Raw genomic sequence first — 25,093 nt, 5'->3', positions numbered from 1 at the left:
TTAGCAGTAGTATGCGTGAAAAGGATCTAGGGGTCTTAGTGGATCATATGCTGAACATGAGTCAACAGTGTGATGCGGTGGCTAAAAAGGCAAATGCAATTTTGTGCTGTATCAACAGAAGTATAGTGTCCAGATCACATGATGTGATGGTATCACTTTACTCTGCTCTGGTAAGACCTCATCTGGAGTATTGTGTTCAGTTTTGGGCACCACAATTTAAGAAGAATATAGACAAGCTGGAATGGGTCTAGAGAAGGGTGACGAAGATGGTGAGGGGTCTGGAGATCAAGTTCTATGACGAAAGGTTGAAGAAGCTGAGGATGTTTAGCCTGGAGAGGAGGTGGCTAAGAGGTGATATGATATGAAGGGCTGTCATATAGAGGATGTTGCAGAATTGTTTTCTGTGGCCCCAGAAGGTAGGACCAGAACCAGTGGGTTGAAATTAAATCAAAAGAGTTTCCGGCTCAACATTAGGAAGAACTTCCTGACTGTTAGAGCAATTCCTCAGTGGAACAGGCTTTCTCGGGAGGTGATGGGCTCTCCTTCCTTGGAGGTTTTTAAACAAAGGCTAGATGGCAATGAAGATCCTGTGAAATTAGGGGGAGGTGTTTGTGAGTTTCCTGCATTGTGCAGGGGGTTGGACTAGATGACCCTAGAGGCCCCTTCCAACTCTATGATTCTTTGATTCTACTTATAATTTCAGTTGCCACGCCACTTAGCCCAGAACACTGAGAAATGTCATTTTCGTTAGCATTACATGGGACAGTTGATTACTGCTTCATATTTTTCACTTACAAATCTTGAAATACATAGTCAGAATGTACTGAAGACTGATTCCTAGTTAGTACATAGCCTTTCTACAAACAGATGTAAAGGTTTAAGTCATCTCCCTGCCAGATGATCCAGCTTTACAAATTTGTCTTCCTCTCATCCCAATATGAACTTGGGTGATGCCAGTAACTTAAATCACTACATCTGAACCCGGAGTGAGAAGGGGCCTTATAGGGATACCTAGTCAAACTCCTACACAATACAGGAAATCCAAAAGGTAGAACATCCAACAATGACTGTGTCAACTTGAACCCCCAAGTGAAACAGCCCCCCCTTTAGTTAACTGGTTCAGAATTTCAAACCTCACCTTTATGAACTTTCCTGATGTTTAACTGAAATCTAACCTTCTTTGGATCCAGTCTTGCTTTCTAGAGCAGAAGAATGCCTGCCCACTTCCATGTGACAGCCCTTCAGGAATCTGAAGAACAGGATCATGTCTCCCTCTCCCTTTCTCTAGGCAAAATATATGCAGTTCTTTCAAACTTTCCTCATAACTTGTTTTCCACACCTCTGATGGTCTTTGTGGCTTTTCTCTGAACTTATTTTAATTTGTCTTCATTTTTCTTGAAGTCTGGTAACTAAAACTAGACACAGTACTCTAGAATGAAATACAATGTTATACTGGTGCAATAAAATAATTTTAAAAGGGTTTTTAAAAACTCTTACACACACCTAGGGAACAAAACTTTTGAGAGATTTGATTCTGCTAGAACAGGTCTCCATTTTAAAGAAATCAATGAAACAGATTCCACAAATTTGGAAAACTTAAGGCTCTTTGGTTAAGCTATAGTCCAAAAGGTAAAAGACAAGAGAATGCAAGAAAAGCCCAATTGGATCACGCCTGAGTCAATCTAGACCAGAATCCAGTTTCATGCAAAGGCCAGCCAGAGTCTTTAGGAAGCCCAGTAATAGGATGTGCAGCTAGCAATAGTCCTCCACTACTGCTGTCTCCCAGGCAACTCATAGTGCCTCTGAGGAATTCCATTTAGCCATCATGGCTGGGCTATGAATGTACTCAGTCACCCTAGAGCTATCCAAGCCACTGATCATCTCTACAACTGTTAGCAGTGAACTGCATATATAACATTGAGTAAAAAGATGTTCTCTCTTGTGTGTCCTGAACCTAATGTCATCAGTTTAATAGGAGAGCCCCAAACCAAAACATTAAAGAAAAGTATGGAAGTCTCTTGCTGCTCTCTCACCACTGTGTGTAGTTTGATGAACTTTCATTAGGTCCCTTTTCTCTTGACTTTTTTCTAAACCTCAAAAGCCAAATATAGCTTCACTCACAAGCCAGCTATTTCAGTCTCTCTCTCTCTCTCTCTCTCTCTCTCTCTCTCTCTCTCTCTCTCTCTTTAGTTACTAAATTTTTTATTATGAATTTTCAATTAGGGATACAGAAGGAAGGAGGGGAATGGGGAAAAACATATAATCTATGGGCATAACATGAATACTGAGGATAATTCTTATTCAATGTACAAATATTATGTAAGAATAGTTTGGTCCAAATATATTAACATAATAATATATTATCATAACAAAATAATTAGCTATTTCAGTCACTTTAGGCTTCCCAATCCCCAGGTCCCAGCAAGGGATCCCCCAGTTTTCAGGCTCCTTCCTGCCCCCAGTCAGTTGGCTAGCATGGGGAAGCCCTGCCCCAACAGCCACCATGTGTCTTTCCACTTTAGGCCAGAAGAAACTTAGAAATGGCTTGCTTTTTCAGAAGGTGTGTGTGCGCCTTTAAATCTGTAGGAGCCAGGCTGAATGGAGGTGGGGCAACCCGACAGAACAACATGGCTGCTCCCAGTGAAGTACAAGAAAGGAAGGGAAACCAGCACAACAGAGGGTTTGTTTTACATTACATTCAGAAGTCATTTGCACAGTAAAATAGAGAGTAAAGAGTAAACTAGAACCTTTGGTTTCCCTGTGTTAGTCTGAAGAACTTGATTGAATATACAGCAAATGTTACATTCAACAACTCTGAGTAAATTGCCCTAGTAAGATTACAAAAGTGTGTACTTACGAACTCTTTGTTTTGGGAGAGGGACAGAGCGATAACCTGCAGCTGCTGGGGAATGAGGAATGAAGACTGTATTCAGGGGAACTGCACTGCTATGTTTTTATTTATTTTAGGGGACGTAAAAGTCTCCTGGCTCCACCCCCAAAGTCTCCAAATATTTTCTGAGTTAGACTTGGCAACCCTACTCTTGATCATTATAGCTGCCCCTTTCACTGCCCTGTTTTCCCCTAGATCTAGATTAAGATATTTGAAATATTTAATTGGCAGCTCCCAAGCAACTAGTTCACAAACAGCTTAGACTAAATACATAATAATAAAGCAGCAACTTATAAATACTTTCAATGAAGTTTTTGAACTTTGAACCAACATAAGCTATAAAAAAGCATTCAAAGGACAACAGAATGTAGAACAGCACAATGCTCCTTAAAATGAGTAACAAAAGCAAATATTAATTCATATTGGCAACATAAAAACCAGCAAAATCCTGAAACACATATCAGAAAATTGCTTCAGATAATAAACAGGTCTTGCTAGGGTTGCCAGGTCCAACTAGGGAAATACCTGGAGACTTTGGAGATGGAGCCTGGAGACTTTCCCATTCATTAACTAAAAATACAGCAGTGCAGTTCCCCTGAATACAGTCTTCATTTCCTAATTCTCTTTTTTGCCTTCAAAGGTTCCTCAGCAGCTGCACTTCCACTGCATGAAAGTGTAACTTGTCATACCCCCACAAATCCCTTGTCAGGCTTTGGTAGAAGCCAAAATAAAAACAGTTTGCAAGCCCACACTTCTGTGATCTCACTGGGGCAAAGGTATAAATCACTTTACTCACGGGAGTTGCTGAATGTAACAATCATCTTTATTTCAACCAACTTCTTCAGACTAATACAGGAAAACTAATGTAAGAAAGATAGCAATCTAGGGTTTTCCTGCATCCCATAATCAGGTTCCAGTTAACTCTTTACTATCCATCTTTTACGATACATACAACTTCTGAAACAAATGCAGAACAAAGAGACTGTGCTTTCTTCCTCTCTCACACACTTCACACACTCACCAGGAAGAGCCACCTGGCTCTGCCTGCTTGCCCCCCCCATGCAGCTTTTGTCTGCAGAGATTTAAAGGCACACACACATATTCCCAAACAGAAAGTTTGCAAGCTTCTTCTAAAATGTTCTACCAAAATTTAAAGACACATCAGGTCTGTTGGGGTGAGGTTTTCCCTTACCAGCCAGCTGGCCAGTGGTGGGGAGGAGCCTGCAAAACTGAGGATTCCCTGTCCAAATCTGGGGGCTGGCAAGCCTAGGTCTTGTTAGGATGCTGAAAATTCAAGAAACTTGGCATTACAAAAATAGTGGGGGGGGGCCTCTGCCTAACTGGGGCAGGGCTGACATCAGCATACCCTGAGGTAGGGCAGTTGCCAGGGCCCAGGGTTTTTGGCAAGGCCCGTTGCTGCAGAGGCCCAAGCTAGGGTTGCCAACCTCCAGATGGTAGTACAATATACAAAGTATCACGGCAAAAAAGAACAAGGAAACAAAAAGCCCCACGTGAACCAGCTTCTATATCCAATTACATAACAAGAAAAGCCATTCAAATATAAATAATTGTATTTAACCCACATATATTGCTTTCATCAAAACAACCATAATACTCAGTCCTTTGAACAAAAGGAAGCATTTACACCAAGAGTTCTTTTCCTTTATATGGCAAAATTGTCCAGCTTTTCCATGTAATCCTGGTGTGATATTCCAAATGATGAATGTCTCTCAATGGATGCAGCCAAATTTTCAAAGAGGAAAGGACAAGGTTGTACTAATACCCTTGTTTTGCAAAAGCTTTTTAAAGTTATTAAAGACCTCTTAGCAGAGACTTCTTCAAGCTGCAATAAACCTCTTGGTAGAGAGCATATTCAAGCTGTAATAGACATCTTAGCAAAGATATTCTTCAAGCTGCAATACACCTCTTAGCAAATTCTTAAAGCAAAGGCAATCATAGCCCAAATGTTTTCTAACTGAACACCTTTGCTAAGAGGTGTATTGCAGCTTGAAGAAGTACCGTATCTGCTAAGAGATCTGTTACAGCTTGAAAAAGCTTTTGCAAAACAAGGGTACAACCTTGTCCTTTCCTCTTTGAAAATTTGGCTGCATCCACTGAGAGACATTCATCATTTGGAATATTACACCAGGATTACATGGAAAAGCTGGACAATTTTGCCATATAAAGGAAAAGAACTCTTGGTGTAAATGCTTCCTTTTGTTCAAAGGACTGAGTATTATGGTTGTTTTGATGAAAGCAATATATGTGGGTTAAATACAATTATTTATATTTGAATGGCTTTTCTTGTTATGTAATTGGATATAGAAGCTGGTTCACGTGGGGCTTTTTGTTTCCTCAGCCTCCAGATGGTAGTCAAAACAATGAACTGCAGTATGGAGAATCCAAATTAAAAAATACACTGCTTTCAGGCACATTTACCCAACCTGGAGCTGGCAATCCTACAAGCACACACTGCAAGGAAGAACTTTTGACAGGCACTGTGTTGGTGTTCCTGTCTGCACACACCATGCAACACCATTCGGGAAATGACACATAATCAGTAGAAATGCTCATAAATGGGTGAAGGAAGGAAGGACACACAGGTAGGTGGGGGAATGTGGATAGGCAGGAAGTAATACATGAATGGGGGTCCTGGTGGGGGTCAGAGCAGAAGACATGGCCCAAGACACTCTCTGCCCAGGGCCCCCTGAATCCTGGAACCAGTCCTGAACTGAGGCATCACAACTAAAAAGGCCCTGCTTCTGACTGCAGGCTCTCTTGTCACAAGGGACAAAGCAGGGCCTATAAAGATGTAAAAACTCTAAGCTTCAAAAATTAAGTTGTTTGCCAAAGAAGAGCTATGCAAATTTGTTGGCATACTCATTTTTTATCTGAATTCAAAAGTAAACAGAGTGTTTGTGTTATCCCTAGGGATTTTCCAAAAAAATCTCACTGCTGACGCACAGGCAGGGCTAGAACAATGCAGATGTCTACCTGCCCTGATGTACTGAAATTAGATGCTGGTGCTGAGGAATTTGGGCTACTTCTCCAGCTTTGCGCTAAACTTTTTTTTTGCCTGTAATTTGGCACTACTACATTTTCTCACCAATGGAGATAATTGCCACTTTGGTTTAAACATTTGTTAAATACGTTGTGTAAAAGCATTCAACAATTAAATGCTCTCAAATACACAGCTTTTTCATTTATAATTTTTACACTGTTTATTAACTACATTTTTACTTTATTCTTGTGAAATAAATTATAAAATTTAACTCTCTCACCCTGCGTTACTCTTTTGGGACCATGAATTCTGTCTCTTGATAGGTGTTAACACAGTAAAACTAGAACTATTGTATTATTGTTGATAACCATTGTCGTGAATGGTTGTACTTATTTTTACACCTATCAGCTTTGCATACAAAAGGTCAGTACCACTCTCTTTGGCCCTACTGCTTCAACTATTTTTTTTTCTAAACCCACTGAGGTGATAAAGTAGGGCCCAGTCCAAAAGAACTTATCACAAAACGGTTATAATTTATGACAACATAAGAGTGTTATGCTCCATCAAAACACTACATATTTCAGGGCTTCTATACTTAATTACATTGACGTCTCCCTGCATCCCATGGGTTCTGTGCAACTCGCATCCTTTTTTTCCAGCTAAATTTCAGCCTGCAAACAGTCACAATCTAAATAATTAGTTTTATGGATAAGAGTGTGGGATATACTACGTGAATTTTACAACCTGCTTCCTTGACAAGTCCAAGTTTAACAAAGCTTGCTTCTTAGTAAGTATATAGAGTGCAGTTTTAATACTCAGTTGTTTATTATCTTTGTATTACAGACAGCCACATTTAAGAGGTCAGCAACAATAACTATCTTGACATATTAGTTCATCTTGTACAAAAGCTTCTGTGCTGCTCCTGAGAGACTTTTACCCAGATCTGTTTTATCAGGAAGGGTCAATTCCTCCTTGCAGAGAGATTCAGTTGCCTTGCAAAATACCACTTTATCCTGCTTTGTTTCAGTCACAGTAAGAGGAATTAGGATATTAGCAAGCATTATCAGTTCTCCCACAAGCTTCTGTACACTCTGAAAAGACAACACTATTACAAAATGAACCAGCATTTATAATCTGACCAAACAAAGAGCTAGGTGGCAAGTTGGGAAGTTAAGTTTTGTGGAAGTTATTGGCCTAAATGCATAGTGAAAAAATAAGCTTGTGTGGCTAGGTCTATTTAAGGAAACATTACACTTATGTTTCTATCTGAAACCATTATGCTTATTAACCATACAGAAACTGTTACACTGTTTTACCTATAAATAAACTATTTAGATTTAATAAAAACAACCATATTTTAGAACAAAGTCTGAGTCCAGTGGCACCTTTAAGACCAGCAAAGTTTAATTCTGGTTATAAGTTTTCAAGTATCTGATGAAGTCTGCATGCACATGAAAGTTTATACCCAGAATTAAACTATATTGGTGTTAAAGATGCCCCTGGATTCAAACTATATTCTATTGCTTCAGACCTACATGGCTACCCACCTGAATCTATGTTTATTTTAGAGAATAAGATCCTCTTTTATCTCAGAGCTACCCCCATGCACTGACCATTCTGTCATTCTACCATATACAACTAAGCCACCCTGTTCTTTGAGTCCAGCCAAGAATTGTCTTTGGTGGCAGCAAAAATAAGGAAGGTAAGGAAGCAACATAACACAAGCCACCTCAGAACACTATAGAGATGTGCCTTGACATCGATTACACATAAAGGAGTCTCACAGGAAAAAAGCAAAAATGTTACACACCTTTTCAACTGAACATGGTGGCTCAAGGCTGCTTTCAAAAAACCATGGAAAAGAAAGGTCCCCTGTGCAAGCACCAGTTGTTTCCGACTCTGGGGTGATGTTGCTTTCACGTTTTCACGGCAGACTTTTTACAGGGTGGTTTGCCATTGCCTTCCCCAGTCATCTACACTTTTCCCCCTTCCAGCTGGGTAATCATTTTACCAACCTCGGAAGGATGGAAGGCTGAGTCAACCTCGAGCCGGCTACCTGAAAACCCAGCTACCGCCGAGGATCAAACTCAGGTCATGAGCAGAACTTAGGACCGCAGTACTGCAACTTTAACACTCTGTGCCATGGGGCTCTGTAAACCATGACAACATACAAAAAGCATACAGCTATACCATTTTCCCACAAAATGCCCCCTTCCAGATGAATTAGCCACAAAACACCTATCTAAAAAAGAATGCCCTTACATCCATGCTATGGCTGGACAAAAAATTTGACTAGGAGGATCACAGGTGGCAAACAAGCTCATAGCAATTTTTTTAAAAGCTTATAAAACAACACTCTGAAAAAAGGCAGCTGTATTTAATCATATTGGTATATTTATTACACGCATATGATACACAGATCAAAGTTTACAATCTTTATTAATATAGTCATTGACCAGCTGAAGACTTAGCAAACTTCCCAACCACCACAATTAATAAGAGAAAAAAATTAGCTCCCACATAAAAATTTGCTAATAATTCAAAGCACAGATTTCAAGCATACATTCAATTAGGCCCTTGCATCTGAGGACCCTTGACTGCTCAATGTTAGGTTTGATTACTTGTTGTGTGCCATTTTAAGGGCCTGATAGTGAAATCTGGAACCTGGGATTTTGCCCTCAGGGTAGGGTAAGCAGTATGAAACAAATCTTTTTCATTGGTTGTCAGAAGCCACTACAATCAAGGGAAGAGTGCTGCCTAAACTCCCCAATGTTCTGCATGCCCTCCAGGATTGGCAGACCACGATGATAAGAAGCACTGTGATACCTCCTTGCTAGCTGCTTCCCACGGATTTTGATGATCACAAAATTTTAGAAGTGGATGCTAAAACTGTACAAGCCTCCTTACAAAAGAGCAAGGAAAGCACTAACTTCCTGCTGAACCTCCACATTAGGTTTCAAATGCAGCTGTCCTATCTCATTAACAAACTCAGCCAGCTCCATACCTGTCCTGATAGAATGTTCTCAAGTCCTATGTTTAATGCATTTTTATCCTGTTTCTCAACAAATAAAAGTCTCAAAGATGCTTGAATGATTTTGAAAATGCAAACGAAGATGATTGTGAAAGCTAAGCATGCAAACATCATCAACTGCAGTATAATTTTAAAAGATGCTGAAAGAAAGAGTAACATCTCCTCAAAGCATGATTGTAGGGCACCTAGTTACTGTCTCCTCAAGCTTTTCTGGTATTCCAGTTGTCTTTCTAAAAAATCTTAAAACATTAAGCTTTCCATTATTCTCTTATATCTTGAGTAACAAGCCTGGCTTTCTGCCTCAGACAAGGTTGGGCTCTACCACTCACTTTACCTTTCATTTTTAATATTACATTTAAGGAGATTGTGACCATTTGTTTCTTAACTTCAATTGCAAGGCTAAAGTCCTACTAAAAGCTTTTTGGAGGAACAATAAGACATAAACGTAGCAAAGAAATTACTTCATTCCCAATTAATGGGGCAGACTGGATAAGTAAAGAAATAGCATATATTCATCAATATTAATAGTTAGCAGCTGTCTCTTAGATCTCTTAGAGTAATCTCTTTCCATCTTTGAAAAATGGGTGTGGAAGCTAAATATGCATCTTTAGGTAGGAACTCAGGGTGTTTTTTTAAAGGACTAAACAGATACTTAAGTTTCAAGAACTCCAAAGTAAAAGGTTTATGGGTTAGAGTTTGTTAAGTTTGGGCCCTATGGGGGTAGGCAGACCAATCCAATTTTAAATTAGAACTGATGTGAGAGGTGAACTTTTTTCAACAAAAGAAACTGGACAGGCAACTACCAGCACTTCCTGCACTGCAAACACATTAATTGGTAGTACATGTGTTTCAAAAGATTTATAGAACCGATAAGCACTGCCTTTGTCTGGTTGTTTCTAAGAACAGGCATCCAAATATCACAACGCTACAAAGATAGATGGGAAATAATACAATGTGTAAGAAAAGATACAGCCAGTTTGGAAAGCTGAAAAGGAAAAAGTTAATGCCGCAAGCAAAATAAAATAAGAAACTAGAGTTGAGGTCTACTAGGCCAATTAAGCTTTGATAGAAGACATGAAGAACCAGGTGTGAAGGCAATGCAAGGTTTTGTTTGATTTAAGCCGAAACAAAGATAAACAAGAGCAGTTTTCCTACTTAAAAAGACAAACGCAGGTTTCGGTCACCCTGCGGCTGCAGAGAGAGAGGATTCCTACACTAGCACCAAAACCAAACGCCCATCAAGTCTGCTGTTCCTGAAAACGCTACATAGGTAACTAAAGAGAGCTACATTAAAGGGCCCCTTCGGAAGCGCTAAACCCAACCTCAGCAGGACCCACCTCTCTTTCTTTCTCTCCTCTCGCCTGTTTCTACTGGTGTTTCTTCTGCTCCCAGAACAGCCGCAGCCGCATCTTTCCTTCGAAGGCACCTCTGGGAAAACTTTCCTCCCGTCCTGAACTCCCTTTGTGCCCCCCCAGCCAATACCCGCGTGCCCGGATTCTCCTCTCCAGCGGCGGCTGCTTCCCCCCCGGACGAGCTCCGCGCAATCAGACTCGCAGACGGCTCTGCCTTGCAACCCCTCGCCCGGCTTCCCCTTTCCCGCTCCAGGAGCAGACGAGTCCGCCGCCCCCCCCTCCCCGCCCAGTTAGGCACCTCGCTCTCGGCGGGACTGCACCACAAGGGGCGAGCTGAGCTCATCGCACGGCTCTCTCTCCTCCGTGGCTCCTTTCAAGTCCGTCTCCGGCGGCTGCTGGCATCCTCTGCTGGTTTGGAGGAGTCAGCGGGATCGCAGCCAGGTGCCTGCAGGGTAGGGAAAGAGAGACCAAACAAAAAACTCTGGCTGAATCGAACACCGCCTAATAAGCACAGCTGCCTTTTGGCATTGTGCAGTGACATCCTAAACATATGGAAAGGAAGTAGGAGGCAAGTTGCACCATCTCAGGCTCATTCATTTGTTCATCTTCCAACATTATATAAGCCATTAAATGCCAACAATGCCATTCAGTTCTCTACATAGGGCAAACAGGACAAATCTTCCGCCAGAGGATAAATGGACACAAATCTGACAAGGAATTACAGAACAGAGAAACCTGTGTGAGAACACTTTAATCTTCCAGAGCATTCAATGGGTGACCTCAAAGTAGCTGTTTTACTGCAAAGGAACTTCAAGAACAGAATGGAGAGGGAAATTGCTGAATTACAAATTATTATGAAACTTGGAACAAACACCTCCCCAGGACTGAACAGGGATATTGGTTTTTTATCTCATTACATATGCTAAACCCACTCTCACTGAGTATGGCAATACATCCACGGTATTCCAATGTATGTCTCTTTAATAATAGTGTATCAGAATAATTTTTTGTATTGGCATACTCAAATAAGAGATATTGGCTGTTTATCTCATTACATATACTTAACCCATTTTCATTTTATGTATTCTTTTTTTCTAATCGCAAACTAGAATGATGTTTATAATCTATAGAATGATGTTAAAAATTAAACTAGGTGGACAAAAACTAGAAAATACATGTCCTTTTGTTTTACTTACACTTTTAGCAACAGCAATTAACAGGCAACTTTTATTACTTTTTATTGCTATCCAGATCAAAGGTCTTCCAAGTTATTACACTATTTTGCCATTTGATCCTTTGTATCAGTTTACACTCTTAACCCACCAACTACACATATTTCAGCCCACTGGACCGTACCATCATCTGAAGAAGTATGCATGCATATGAAAGCTGGGAGAAAGCCTTTTTTTGCAGCTCCATTAACTTGCTTCCCCAGCAATAATGCTGGGTCCAGTATAACCCCAAAACTATTAACTGAGTCAGCAAGGATCAGCTGAACTTCATCAACAGTAGGGAGTACAATGGCCTTCAAGATTTCCACTTCCCAACCAGCATGACCTCTGTCTTTTCAAGGTTTAGTTTTGATTTATTCACTCAGCCAATTTGCCACAACAGCCAAGCAGTGATTGAGGACCACTACCACATCACCAGGAGATTTGGATAAGGATATATAGCACAGAGTATCACCTGCATATGGATGACAACCAGTCCCAAATGATTTGTCCCCAGGGCTTTACATAGATATTGAAAACCATGAGTGATACAATTGTACCTTGTAGAATACCTTAACTGAATTCCAATAGCAAACCTTTGAGTCCAGTCTATGAGACCATATATGACCATGTATACCTAAGTTTGAAAGAATATCAAACCCAGTTCCACATCAACAATAAATGAGAAACTGGCAAAGCGAAAGTGTCTCAACATAAGAAAGCTCCAAGTGGGCAGCCATGTTGGTCTGAAGCAGGAGTCAAGTTGCACCTTTAAGGCCAACCAATTTTTATTTAGAACGTAAGCTTTCATATGCTCTTAAGCACACTTCATCAGACAAGGGATCCGGCACAGTGAGCAAAGCCATACATAGCTGAGCAGAGCCATACATAGCTGGTAGGCAGTGGCCCAGAATGCAAAATGGCATGCTCATGCTACTCAGATCAAAGGTTTGCTCAATTTGTTAATTTTACTGTTCTGTCATTGTACCATTTTACATTCTAAACCACTGTCTACCAGATAATTTTACTTCACTGTCATTGGTTCTTAAATCTGTACCATTTTGCATTCTGGGCCACTGCCTACCAGCTATGTATGGCTCTGCTCAGCTATGTATGGCTTTGCTCACTGTGCCGGATCCCTTTTCTGATGACGTGTGTTTAACAGCACACGAAAACTTACGTTCTAAATAAAAATTGGTTGGTCTTAAAGGTGCAACTTGGCTCCTGCTTTGTTCAACATAAGAAGGCAGGATTCCAAAGGTACCTTAAAACACTTGCAAAATTTATTCCAGTATAAGTTTTCCTGAGCAAGTGCTCACCTCTCTAGATGCACAGGAGTGTACATCCATCAGGTAAACAATACACACAACAGAAAATGGGGGAATGTTACAAAGAATGGACAAATCAAAATGTGATTCAATTCAAAGGACTCAGAGGTCTCATTTAAACTATGCTGCAACCTGGGCAAACTGCATGCCCAGAGGCACAGTATTCACAAGACCTACAGAGCTCTGGCATGCAAATTAAGCATGTGTTGCTGCTTTCCACAGGTTGAACAGTTTAAACAAGATCTGATAAGTTCCAAAGCAAAGCTTTTTGCCTTGTCAGTATTATGTAGTAGAATAATATTGCAGAGGATGGATTACATCTTGAATGCAGACAGAATGCTAGTAATGCTAGTTCAACAGGGAGAAGACCTCTGCCACCTCTCTTTGCCTGTTGTGCTTGTTTGCTCTCTGTGGGGAAGCTTTAACATAGCAAGCATTTTAATAATTCATAAATCAGACCCCATAAATCTTAGCTTTTCTTCTTATGGAAGACTATCCAATCCCTTGAAGTGTTCAGACAGATAATCTTCTCTTTGGATATACCAATCTGGCTCCTATATCCCATGCACAGCTTCACCTTCCCATTTCCTGCTCACACAAACATCTCTTCCAACTCCAGTAAGGGCTCCACAGCAGCATTCATTAAACTATTTAGTCCTCAGTTACAAAGTTAGCTTTATTAGTCTGTTGTGGCAAAAGGAGTCTGGCACTATAACAACTAACAGTACCACATACATTAACATTTCCTCATAGGAAAGATTTTCCTGCTGTTTGATAGAGCTACCTAAGGCAATTTCCATTATCCCCCAACAACTCTAAAAAAATTAAAATACAATGACAGAAAATTGCAACAGGTATAATCGTAATACCTGTTCACATATTATATTCACACAATCCCAAATGCAGCAGTGGATGGGATATTATCACACTGAGGAAAAGATTGTGGGTGAGAAACATCTTTAGCATAAAACCAATATCCTAAATAAAAGCTGATCCAAGTTTCTACAGCTGCAACCTTCCACAAAAATAGATATAGCTAACATTGCATAAGATCAGGTTTTAAAACAGCTATCAAAACACTTTGATTTCAATGTACTCTTATTTCAAATAATAGCACAATCCTATTCAGGATGTTTCATCCCACTGATTTCAATTGGTTTAGGCATGCCTGCCTCTGCACACAAGCAGGGCTGTAAAATCGCAATCTGCTTCCCTATTCCTGAATGAATTTTTAAAACAAACAGGAATGACTTTTGAATACAGAACCCCAATGTACATGTTATGCACAAGGCAGTACAAATTCCTACCAGAATATCTGCAAACATTCCTTCACCTTATTGTAAACTTACAAATCTCGGCCCTATCATAAATAAATCCCACCATTTTCTACAATCCGGTATATGTTTATTTATGAAATGCTCCCTTAACAAAAATGAAATCCATTTCCAAGTTAAGGTACCTGAGAGTAAGTTGGGCATGTATTGGATTGTGGCAGTTAAGCCTGACACTAGCAGGTTTTAGGATTGCAGTCTGAAAGGGCTACACTTAGTTTAGTGAATGTGCTCTCAAGAAAATGTCTATTGAGGTTAACACCTGCAGATCTCATTTCTCCTGAGGAAGCTTCCAAGACGAAGGCTTTACAAACATTGTTTAAGTGAGGTGGGTCATACAATAAAACTATGTGGGAACGCTTTTCCAATTTTTCTCTGCAGGGCAGGCCCTAGACCGTCTGGCACCCTATGCAAGGCTAACTTCTGGCACTCTCCCTGCACTGAAAACTTCACCGAGTCATACAGTGGGCACCTAATTCAGTGCCTTCAGAAGGCTGGCACCCTAGCCAATTGCCTAGTGGCAAGGCCGGCCCTTTTTCTCTGTGATGCTATGCCATTGGCAGTGCTACCTTAAACAGAGTTACAGCCTTCCCGGTCAACAGGCTTAGCAGCTAAACTCCAACCCACCTAGCGTTGCCAGGTCCCCCTTGGCTACCGGCAGAACGGGCGGTAGGGCTGCTGGTTAGGAAACTCTTGGCAATTTAAGGATGGAGCCTGGGCAGGAGGAGCGTCACTAGGGTACATGCCATAACGTCCATCCTGAGTCCAAAGCATCCATTTTCTCCAGGGGAACTGATCTCTGTAGTTTGTGTGATTCCCAGGTCCCACCTGGAGGCTGGAATCCCTAATTTCCCCACCATCGGCCTAATAATTATAACAGGCGCATCACGCAGCCTAACGACCCTAAACCACCCCAAACAGATGAAGAACCGAGCGCGCTGACAACAGCGCACACGCGTCCTTCCATCACGGCACCGCCCTATGGGAGAAGGAACTAACGTTGCACGTTGATGCGTCAGCAGATACGTCACGGAGAATCGTCGGGACTAGGACTAATGCGCATGCGTACTCCGTTCGTCGCCGGGCGCGGAGCGTGTTGCAGGCCCTTGTCTTTTCAGCACGTTTGAGCAGGGACTATCTTGAGGAGAGGTGGGATTCGGGTGGTCCGGTGGCGAAGTCGAGGGTCGGTTTAGCAGGATGTCGGGGGCTACGGGAGGCGCGACGGGTTCAGCCCGAAAACGGCTACTGAAGGAGGAGGACATGACCAAGGTGGAGTTCGAGACGAGCGAAGAGGTGGACGTCACCCCCACCTTCGACACTATGGGCCTGCGCGAGGACCTGCTACGGGGCATCTACGCCTACGGTACGGCGCGGTTGTGGGCTGGGTGAGGGAGGGGAGAAGCGCTACATGAGCTGCATGTGGGGAGGTCATGTGGGATTATCTAACCAAGGGTGGGTGGTACGCTGCTTTCTACCTCAGAGTACTTCCTGTGTAGTAGAGTACCTGCTTATTAATCAACAACGGCTTCTGTTTTTAAGTTTTTGATATGTTGCAGTACCTGTAACAAATCTGTATTTGTATTAATATTCCAGGTTTTGAGAAGCCTTCAGCTATCCAGCAAAGAGCAATCAAACAGATCATTAAAGGGAGAGATGTGATTGCACAGTAAGTGAAAATGTGCTTTGAGATAAATTGGAGGGACGTTAAGTAAGCGCACACTGACACCCGGGAAGCAGAATGATGTACACTATCCATATGTGATCTTAAGCTTAAATTATTTTTGAACACTGTTTGAAAATGTTAGAGGTCAGTGGTGTACACTTGTCAGTAAATGAAAACAGGATACATTGACAATTTTATTGTCTTTAGAATAAATACCATTACATTATACAGTCTTATTCCTGTCAATATGGGCACATTATACTGCCTTATGTCAAATTACCAGGGTTTTCTGGAAAACTTTGGATTTGGAAAAATGTCTGGAAAATGATTTAGTGCTCTAAATAGATCATGATCTAACTTAGTATATTTATATTGACACATTAGTAATTTTTAAGCATTCTATGTTTTTTCCTAATCAAATATTTCATTTCTACGATATTTTAGAGTATAAAATTAAACATGGTTTCAACATTATGTTCAAATCTTTAGGAGGAAACTATTGGGATATTTTAAAAACTAAACATAATGTAGTCTGTACTTAAGAAAAAAAGTTGTTGACAAACTAATTTTAGCAGACCCAAAAAAAGCTCTGTGCCACATCTCTGCTTATACCAAGTCAAACTGTTGATCTGTCTTGTTTGTAGTTGCCATCTGTGTTTGGTAACACCTGAGACACTAGAGATCAAACCTTTCTGCATGAACTTCTGCCCTGCTTAGATGATATGTATTGTGTGCTCAGCTGTTTATTCAGGTACAGTTCTTAAAATATTGTGTTTTCTTTCTAGATCACAGTCTGGAACAGGCAAAACAGCAACATTTTCCATATCTGTTCTACAGTGTCTGGACATTCAGGTAACTTTTGAATATAAATACCAGATATTTTCTTTATGAACCCTGTTCTTCAGATACTTGATTTCTTTCCAAATATCTGGGGACCAAGCTGTTGTTAATCCTGAACACTTTAGGTTTAGAATCCATATGGAGAGAATGATGAATGGCCTGTTCACTGTACCTTGTTATTTTAATCAGGTTCGTGAAACCCAAGCATTGATTTTGGCACCTACTAGGGAATTGGCAGTACAAATTCAGAAGGTAGGTGTCTAGCTTCCTTTCCTGTTCCAAAAAGTGAAACAGCTGTGTTTATGAAATGATTTGCCATCTTGCCATTTTCTTGATGCTTCTGTATTTCTAGAACTGTTGATGCCTCATTCTACCCGATACCATGCTTGATTTTCTCTCATCAAAGACAAACCTTATGAGGTGTGAAAGAATATAGGATATTTGTTGCAGCACCTAGAAATTTGAACTACAAAGCTCTTCTTTGTAGAAGTGGGGTGGTATAGTACACAGATTCCCTGTGACAAGAGTTTTCATCTTGATTTGCATGAAAGCAGCAGCTCAGTCAAATCAGGCTGTTGTCTAGCTCCCAAGCTACATAATTAAAAGTAAGGCTTTTGTGTCCTAGGGATCCTATAAGGCTATTGCAGATGTGTCATGCATTAATTCCAACAAAGTGGTTTGTGTGTAAGCATATTTAGGGCAGTGCCAGTGGTTTTCTCTGACTTTAACTCTGACAGTTCATTGCCTGCCTATACAACAATCCAGTACATAACTAGTTGTCATTGTGTCAAAGGTATAGAGGCAGCTGTATCAGACGGAGGAGGAAGGATATATTTGCACACAGTGGGGTCTGTCTCTGCTGTCTCACACACCTTCAGACATGTTGAAGGTTGACAGTTCTGTTAAACATCCTGGTATGGTTATATTTTAAGTTGCTCACTTATTCTTGCAGGGGCTTCTTGCTCTTGGTGACTACATGAATGTCCAGTGTCATGCTTGTATTGGGGGAACAAATGTTGGTGAGGACATCCGAAAACTGGATTATGGACAGCATGTAGTTGCTGGCACACCTGGGCGAGTATTTGGTAAGAAGACTGTTATGCAAAATAACCTATTACATATAATTCGTTTTGACAATTAGTTTAGGATTCTGTCTGCTTCATATTTAAGATACATTTTATCCTCAGTTTTGCTGCTAGACAGGGAACTACAGCAACAGTCCTTTTACTTCAGTCATCTCTTCTTTTATTCTGCATTTGTTGGTAGTTTAAAATTACATGTTGGAAGACCATTTCTTTTATGGAGATGAACAACTGATAGTCTAGAAGCCACATAGTTTTCTGTATCTCACATGCCATCCAGCTAAGAAAAGAGCTTAACAATGTCATTGCTTTTGGCCTTTCCAGCACTGGTCTTAGCTTCCCTCCCAGCTAGTCCCCTACCAGCCACCTGTACTTTTCAGTATACTCTGTTATAATAAGATGCCCTAAAAACCTCTCTGTTGTCTCACTCTTTCCTTGGGGTTCTGTTTCTGACCCAGTGAACACTTTTCATTCAGGGAGCTTAGCAGGTCCAAGGTGACTCCTTGTACAGAGGCTTGAAGTGTATAACTTACTGCTTCTTGTCAGATAGACACCCCATACAAAAGAGAGGATGCCTGTGTGGTCTTTGTTAATATCAAGTAGACCTCTTAGGTGTCTAATCATTTTGCTTCAGAGGGAGGGAAATCCATGTGTGTTTTTTAAAAAAAGTTATTCTGAGTACATTCCCAGGAAAAGTGAAGAAAATGTGCAGTTCCTTTCCCTTTTCAGCTATCTTTTTGAAAAATTATATGAATCAATGTTACATATTTGTCTTTTGCAAAAAAATTCTGACATGAAGACTCATCAGTATTTTACCCAGATCTTTATATTTCTGTACTTGTGCCATAAAACAGATGATGTTGAACAAGCCTTTGGAAAATAAATATTAAACAGTCAGACTGCTGTCATTTTTGTGTCTGGGAAACCAGTCAGCATCCCCAGTCTTTCTGGTGTGGTCCCATTTTGAGATGTAACTCTTGTTCTTTTGGACCATCATGGAAATCAAGAAGAGACTTTCAGCCATTCTTTTATGTTTCTGTTTCTTGACAAAACCTAAAAATCTTTCAGATATGATTCGTCGGAGAAGTCTAAGAACTCGTGCTATCAAAATGTTAGTTCTGGATGAAGCTGATGAGATGTTGAATAAAGGTAAATGTTTTTACCCACATACTTTATCATACTATGTTGCCAGTTAAGACTTTATTTATAATGAGGAGCCTCTAAAATACGTTGTTTAGTTGCTGAAGCAGTATATGTCACTTCTGCATTTAAACACCTGTCCAGGGCAAATGGACCATTCCTTTTGCTTCAATAACTTGTCCAATTCTCTGTTCAAGTTATGTTGTGATCTGCAGATAAATGTAGGCATGTTGGTCAGCTTCCCTCATAATTTGGATTTACAGAAATGTGCTTTCCAAAAGTGGACATTGTATGTACATGTGTACATAGACATCTGTACTCCTGCAAAATACCTGGAAACTTCTCCAGAGTGCATCTAGAGTGTTGGATGAGGACTAATTTACACAAAATTGTAAAATAGATTGCATGATGAATGTAGTATGGCAGTCCAAGTGACTTTTTAGTTATGAGGACTGGACAGGGTCGCAAATACATATTCAGTGGGGATGCTGGAAGTGTTTCAAGAAGGTAAGAGTTATCTTCAGCTGTAGTCCCACTCACCCTGTGAAGCTCCATGCTGAAAGTTTTTAATGGAATAAAAACTGCCATCTCTATGAGATATCATGATGTGAGACAACTAGGCTGGGCAATATGTAATGACATGGTAATCTGAGTGCTGTTGAGTTGTCTGTTTATTGAATGATTTTATTGTATTTTATTGTTTTATCATATGTTGTACTCCGCCCTGAGCCCTACAGGGAATGGGCAGAATAGAAATATACTAAAATAAAATAAATAAATTAATAATGGATTTGGGTACATTGGTGAGAAGAGATGATCACAGGTGATAATTGACCCCTTTTAACTTTCTATACTCACATTCTGAAGTGGGAAAGCCTGCAGTTTCTAAAACCAGTATGGTTTTCTGTAAGATGTACTATGCCCAAATGTGTTGCCAGTTATAAGAGCAGACTGGGCAGGCCAGCTGCATCTCCAGATGCCTCAGACTGGCATGAAGCATTGTTAAATTTTCAGTACAAATTGCTTTAAACATGGTTGACACAAATTTGGAACAGTTTTTGTAGTGAGTTCTTTGTATGACATCTTTCTGTGATTTCAAATCAGCAAGATACAAGATTGGTTCTGTTCTGTAGAGGCTCATCCTATGATGCTGTTTCTTTGCTTTGGCTAGGTTTTAAAGAACAGATCTATGATGTGTACAGATACCTTCCTCCAGCAACACAGGTGGTTCTGATCAGTGCCACTCTGCCACATGAGATCTTAGAGATGACCAACAAATTCATGACTGACCCCATCCGCATCCTGGTGAAACGGTTAGTGATTTCTAGAGTTTCAACTTCAGTGGCATCTGTTGTTATGGCTTACCTGAGTTAAAACAAAGCATGTCTGCATTCTTGTCTCATTTACTTTCTTTGACCTACTAATATAGTTTTCTCAGTAATACCATTCTCTCATTGTAAAATAGATTATTATTATCCCCATTTTGCAGATGGGGACAGAGAACACTGGCTTTCCAGAGATAGCTAAATGAGTTCAAGGTGGGATTTTACCCAGCAGTTTCCTGATTCACTGGTCATAGTCTTCTTTCATGTTAGAATTTTCAAATGAAACACTTTGGTTTAAATGGTCAACTGTGTTGGTTTAAATGTTAAATCTGAATAGACAGTTGTGGAGAAAAACCTCTTCAATAATAAATAGCTACAAAAGCACTATTTTACAAATAACAGAAAAGTCTGCTTCAAAATGTGATTTTTGCCCTTCCCTTTTCAGTGATGAGTTGACTCTTGAAGGGATCAAACAGTTTTTTGTGGCTGTGGAAAGAGAGGAATGGAAATTTGATACCTTGTGTGACCTATATGACACCCTCACTATCACACAGGCAGTCATCTTCTGTAACACCAAAAGGAAGGTATGTCAGCAAGTTGCAGTATGTAGTCCTGTAAAGCTGTGAATCATTTCCAGAGCTAAAGAGGGTAGCATTAGATGCCAGGCTCATTAGAAAAAAGCATTAAGTTTTTCTGCATTGCTTTAGTTGCTGTATAAAACTAAGCCTGGCTTCTTTTTGGCTCAGGTTGACTGGCTAACTGAGAAGATGAGAGAAGCTAACTTCACTGTTTCATCAATGCATGGTGACATGCCTCAAAAGGAGAGGGAATCCATTATGAAAGAATTCAGATCAGGGGCTAGGTAAGTCACTGCTTTTTTCCCTCTGATACTGCATTTGTGGTTTGGTCTTCTTGTGAGTCATGACAGAGGAAGTACTGACCAGGGCTTTAGATCCTGTACCTTCCTTCCACTGGCACAGTACCATCTTCTGCTGCGGAAGCAGTCTTTCATTGGAGTGCATTCCTCTGGCAACAGGCACTTTTTATTTATGTGGTCTTCTAGTTTTGTTTGTGTGAAAAATGCCTCACACTAGAGCAGGGGTGGCCAAACTTGCTTAATGCAAGAGCCACACAATAAATGTCAGACAGGAAGGAGGGACAGAAAATAGATTGGGGGGGAGGGAGTAGTGAAAAGAAAGCAACTTTAAATGCCTTCTCCAAGTCAGCCAATGGGGCTGTGGGGGCTTCGAGAGCCACACAATATGTGTGAAAGAGCCATATGTGGCTCCCTGAGCCACAGTTTGGCCATCCCTGCACTAGAGGTACACACTCCTCAGTGGACAGTTGTCTGCATTGGAGCACAGTGCTGCACAAAAGGCAGGTCTCCTGGTCTTGTTCAAAACACACCACCATATTTTTGTTGCATCATGCAGCTTATTCTGGCATTATGTAAGAGGTGAAGAAGAGGCTGGAATGTTTTTGAGATCATATTAAGCCCATAAAAATTTCTCATGGGTAGGCCTGAGGCTGGTAAATCTTGTGCTTTTGAGACAGTCTTTTTTAGGGCATTGTAATCCAGAAGCTGTGTGACCCCCTCATCCTTCAAGTCCATAATTTCATGAAACAAATTGTTGCTGTTTCAGAATCATGTATAGTGTGGGTTGTGCTGTTTAGACTGGAAAGGTTAAGCACCATCACCAAAATGCTCAGTTCACCTGTATTTCAAGCCCTATGCCTGTGATAAACTTATGCAGACAAAAATGTGAAACTATGGTGTCTGTCCTGTTTCTGTGTCATATAAAGGGAAGCCTTGCATAGCCGCACAACTTCTCACTTAACTCCAGGAGATTTCAGTCTTACTGCAATTTAGCACAAGGTTTCATTTTTTTCTTTTTGCAGCCGAGTCCTTATTTCTACAGATGTTTGGGCCAGAGGCTTGGATGTACCTCAGGTGTCCTTAATTATTAACTATGATCTACCCAACAACAGAGAATTGTATATACACAGGTAAGATTAGAAAGTGAGTGGGAAAGGGAAATACTGAAAATATTTTTTCCTGAGATGTATTTTTCACCTGTGATGAAAAGAAAGAAATCCATCCCAAACCTGAACACCTGGTGAGAAATATTTAATAGTGCAAGGGGGGTGAGTGGGTGTTAAGCCATTGTTTAGGTCAGACTTTGAGCACTTAAAATGCAGTGTTTTAGTTTTTAAAAAGTATATAATGTGCCTTATCAATAGCTGGTGCTGCCACTGTTACAGAAGAGAGTGGAAGAATTCAGCTTTGTATGACTGAGTGCCTTCAGTGTTGATTTCTGCTGTGCTCACAGACCCTGTGTTGTTCTTTTGTCTCTCCAGGATTGGTAGATCAGGTCGCTATGGCCGGAAAGGTGTTGCCATCAACTTTGTAAAGAACGACGACATTCGTATTCTGCGAGACATTGAACAGTACTATTCTACCCAGATTGATGAAATGCCCATGAATGGTAAATATGTAATTCTTTGCCTGGTAGTCAAAAGAAGACAGCTGGTAAAATTGATCACTGGGCAGCTATATTTTCTAGATGAGAATGGCAGTTCACAGCCGGTTATAGGATTGCAGGACTGATCGATCTGTTTAGTTACTACACTTTTATCCTACTCTTCCTTCAAGACGCTCACGGTGGTGAATGTTGTTCTGCTGTATAGACTTGTTAACTTGGATATGTCAGCTGGCTGGTGGAATCCTGTTTATGGTAGATGGGTGGGGCTCTTTGAGATGGGACAGAATAATTTGTGAGAGGGTAGAATGAGGCAGAGCTGATTGCACTTTACCCCAGAGCATTGCATTGATCCAGCTCTGGATCTTCTATGTTTGTTTAACATTCAAATCCTGCAGAGATAGAAATGTTTTACTTCTGCTACATGATAGAACACAGAACTATACACAGTGCTTGGAAGTCCTGAAAAGTCCCCATTTAACTTCTGAAATTTCCCCAGTACTTCATATTTCTGCAGCTCTGGGGGTGGGTGTATTTTTAAAATGAAAGTTGACCTTTGTCCCACTGTCTTTATCCTCACAACAATCTTGTGAGCTAGGTTAAGCCAAGAGCACATGACAGGCTTAAGGTGGAGGCATCAAGCTTCATTCTCAGTGATTTGTGCCTAGGCCTCGATGTTCTGTTCTCAAAACTGTATATACTACACCTGTGTGACTTTCCAGCAAATGTGTAAAATGTACACTAATAGTAATTTAGGGTTTTATCCTTTTTATTATTTGCATGAGAGAACAGATTAATTATAAGTCCTGTGAGGAAAAGGGCCCATCTTGTTTTAATGTCTAGTGGAAGATGGACGTTGTAGCCATAACTGCCTTCTGTTTCTCTGTCTAGTTGCTGATCTTATTTGAAGAAACAAGATGGACTGAATGCCAGCAGAAGAGAGAAGGTCCTCCTATTAATGATGTATTAGTCTACAGTGCTGGAGGACTGCTTCTGACTCTGCTTTTCACCAATGCTCATCTTCAGAACTTTATAATCTCAGTTAGATGCACATCTGCTTCTGTGGCAGGGGGAAATACGGGCCTGTACTGCCAAATGTGCAGTCCATCGCTGGAAGGTCCATGTCAATGAAAAAAAATGTTGGAACCAACCAGTATCCTTGGTGGGGGTTTTTTATTTTGATTTTTTTTAGACTGCTGTTTTGGAGTCTGGTAAATGTTGACGCTGATGTTTTGGATAGAACCTGCAAGTAGCATCTTTGTATATAAAATTCTGCTATCTTACCTGCTACTTTTTTCCTGATTAAACAAATGTTTTTGTATACATTTCATATATGACCACTAATTATACACAGGCAATTTTGACAATAAGGGCCTTTTGTACTGTGGTACAGGACTTCTTCCTTAGCACTTAAATTACTTCTCTTCCCCCTCTCAAATTTGCTAACTGAATTTGAATTGATGCTTTTGGATGTGTAATTTTTGAAATCTCTACACATTTTTTGATCCATTATTTGGAAGTGCCTGTAGAACTAACATAGAACCTAAAAAAGGGGAGTTTCTTTAAATTAGCTTTGATCTGGTATAATGAATACACACAATCCTGGACATCTGTACGTGTCTTTATATGGTGCAGTTCATAGTAGCATTGAATGGACCACTATTTATTAGAGCAGGGGTGAACAAGCTGTGGCTCAGGAGCCACATATGGCTCTTTCACACATTGTGTGGCTCTCGAAGCCCCCACCACCCTATTGGCCAGCTTGGAGAAGGCATCTCTCTCTTTAAATCACTTCTTCAAGCCAGCTGGTAGCTTGGGAAATGGATTTAAAGTTGCTTTATTTCCACCTCTCCTTCCTTCCTACCTTGTTTTGCGTGTCTCAGACATTTATTCTATATGGCTTTATGTTAAGCAAGTTTGGCCACCCATGTATTAGAGGATGTCTTGCAGGGGGAATGTGTTAGAGGCAGTAAGGCGCTACACTGATCTGGGGAGTAGAGGAGTGTAGCTTTCATGCAATATCTTTGTCCACTGAAGAACAGAATGCTAGATTCAATGGATTTTATGTCTAATTTAGCAGTGCAGTTGTTGCTTGAGCACTTCATAAGTGAATTGGCTGTAATGATTAATCAAGTAGCGAGAATTTCATCTCACACACCCCCACCCATGAATTTGGTGTTCATTGGAAATACAGATCCATATAAGTAGTAGTTACTATTTGGGTTTGTGCTCATCTTTCCAATCTTTGAGGTTTAAGCACCAGCCTGTGCATAATTTATTTAAAAAGATGGGGGACCCCCTTCAGCCAGGTGGGTGAGATGGCATTGTAGCTGCAACAAGAACAATACACTGGGTGAGACTTTGCTTTCAGGGTGCTGTAATGGGAGAGCCGTGTGGTGCAGAGTGGTAAAGCTGCAGT

The 25,093-nt window shown here is 40.6% G+C and overlaps 2 protein-coding genes across 4 annotated transcripts in view; one reads left to right on the top strand and one right to left on the bottom strand.

Moving 5' to 3' along the window:
• The window catches only part of NINL (ninein like), an 84,834-nt gene extending 69,722 nt beyond the window's left edge, over positions 1-15,112 (bottom strand). For 2 of the 3 annotated variants that reach the window (XM_060248722.1, XM_060248740.1), the window contains exon 1: positions 10,260-10,616. The gene's annotated coding sequence lies outside the window, so the exon portion shown is untranslated. Of the gene's footprint in view, positions 1-10,259; positions 10,720-14,771 lie in introns of those variants that run through there. The other variant, XM_060248730.1, reaches the window with a different exon arrangement.
• Positions 15,113-15,134: 22 nt separating this feature from the next.
• EIF4A3 (eukaryotic translation initiation factor 4A3) lies at positions 15,135-24,004 on the top strand. The gene is made up of 12 exons (XM_060248710.1): positions 15,135-15,507; positions 15,738-15,810; positions 16,593-16,659; positions 16,837-16,899; positions 17,600-17,732; positions 18,798-18,878; positions 20,041-20,182; positions 20,640-20,778; positions 20,941-21,056; positions 22,094-22,201; positions 22,553-22,680; positions 23,566-24,004. Exons 1-12 carry the CDS (start codon positions 15,342-15,344, stop codon positions 23,580-23,582), a joined length of 1,233 nt encoding a protein of 410 aa, XP_060104693.1. The 5' UTR covers positions 15,135-15,341; the 3' UTR covers positions 23,583-24,004.
• Positions 24,005-25,093: the final 1,089 nt, after the last annotated feature.

Source organism: Heteronotia binoei, chromosome 1 (genome assembly GCF_032191835.1).
Source record: "Heteronotia binoei isolate CCM8104 ecotype False Entrance Well chromosome 1, APGP_CSIRO_Hbin_v1, whole genome shotgun sequence".
Taxonomy (NCBI): Eukaryota; Metazoa; Chordata; class Lepidosauria; order Squamata; family Gekkonidae; genus Heteronotia; species Heteronotia binoei.
The sequence above is the reverse complement of the archived record's forward strand: the minus strand, read 5'-3'. Positions and strand labels throughout refer to the sequence as shown.

What these genes read in the sequence shown, in the direction of transcription:
- EIF4A3 (XM_060248710.1), top strand. Translation starts at nt 15,342, where the DNA reads ATGTCGGGGGCTACGGGAGGCGCGACGGGTTCAGCCCGAAAACGGCTA. An exon ending in ACGGGGCATCTACGCCTACG is followed by an intron (nt 15,508 to 15,737) that starts GTACGGCGCGGT and finishes TTAATATTCCAG; the next exon opens with GTTTTGAGAAGCCTTCAGCT. An exon ending in CACACCTGGGCGAGTATTTG is followed by an intron (nt 17,733 to 18,797) that starts GTAAGAAGACTG and finishes AAAATCTTTCAG; the next exon opens with ATATGATTCGTCGGAGAAGT.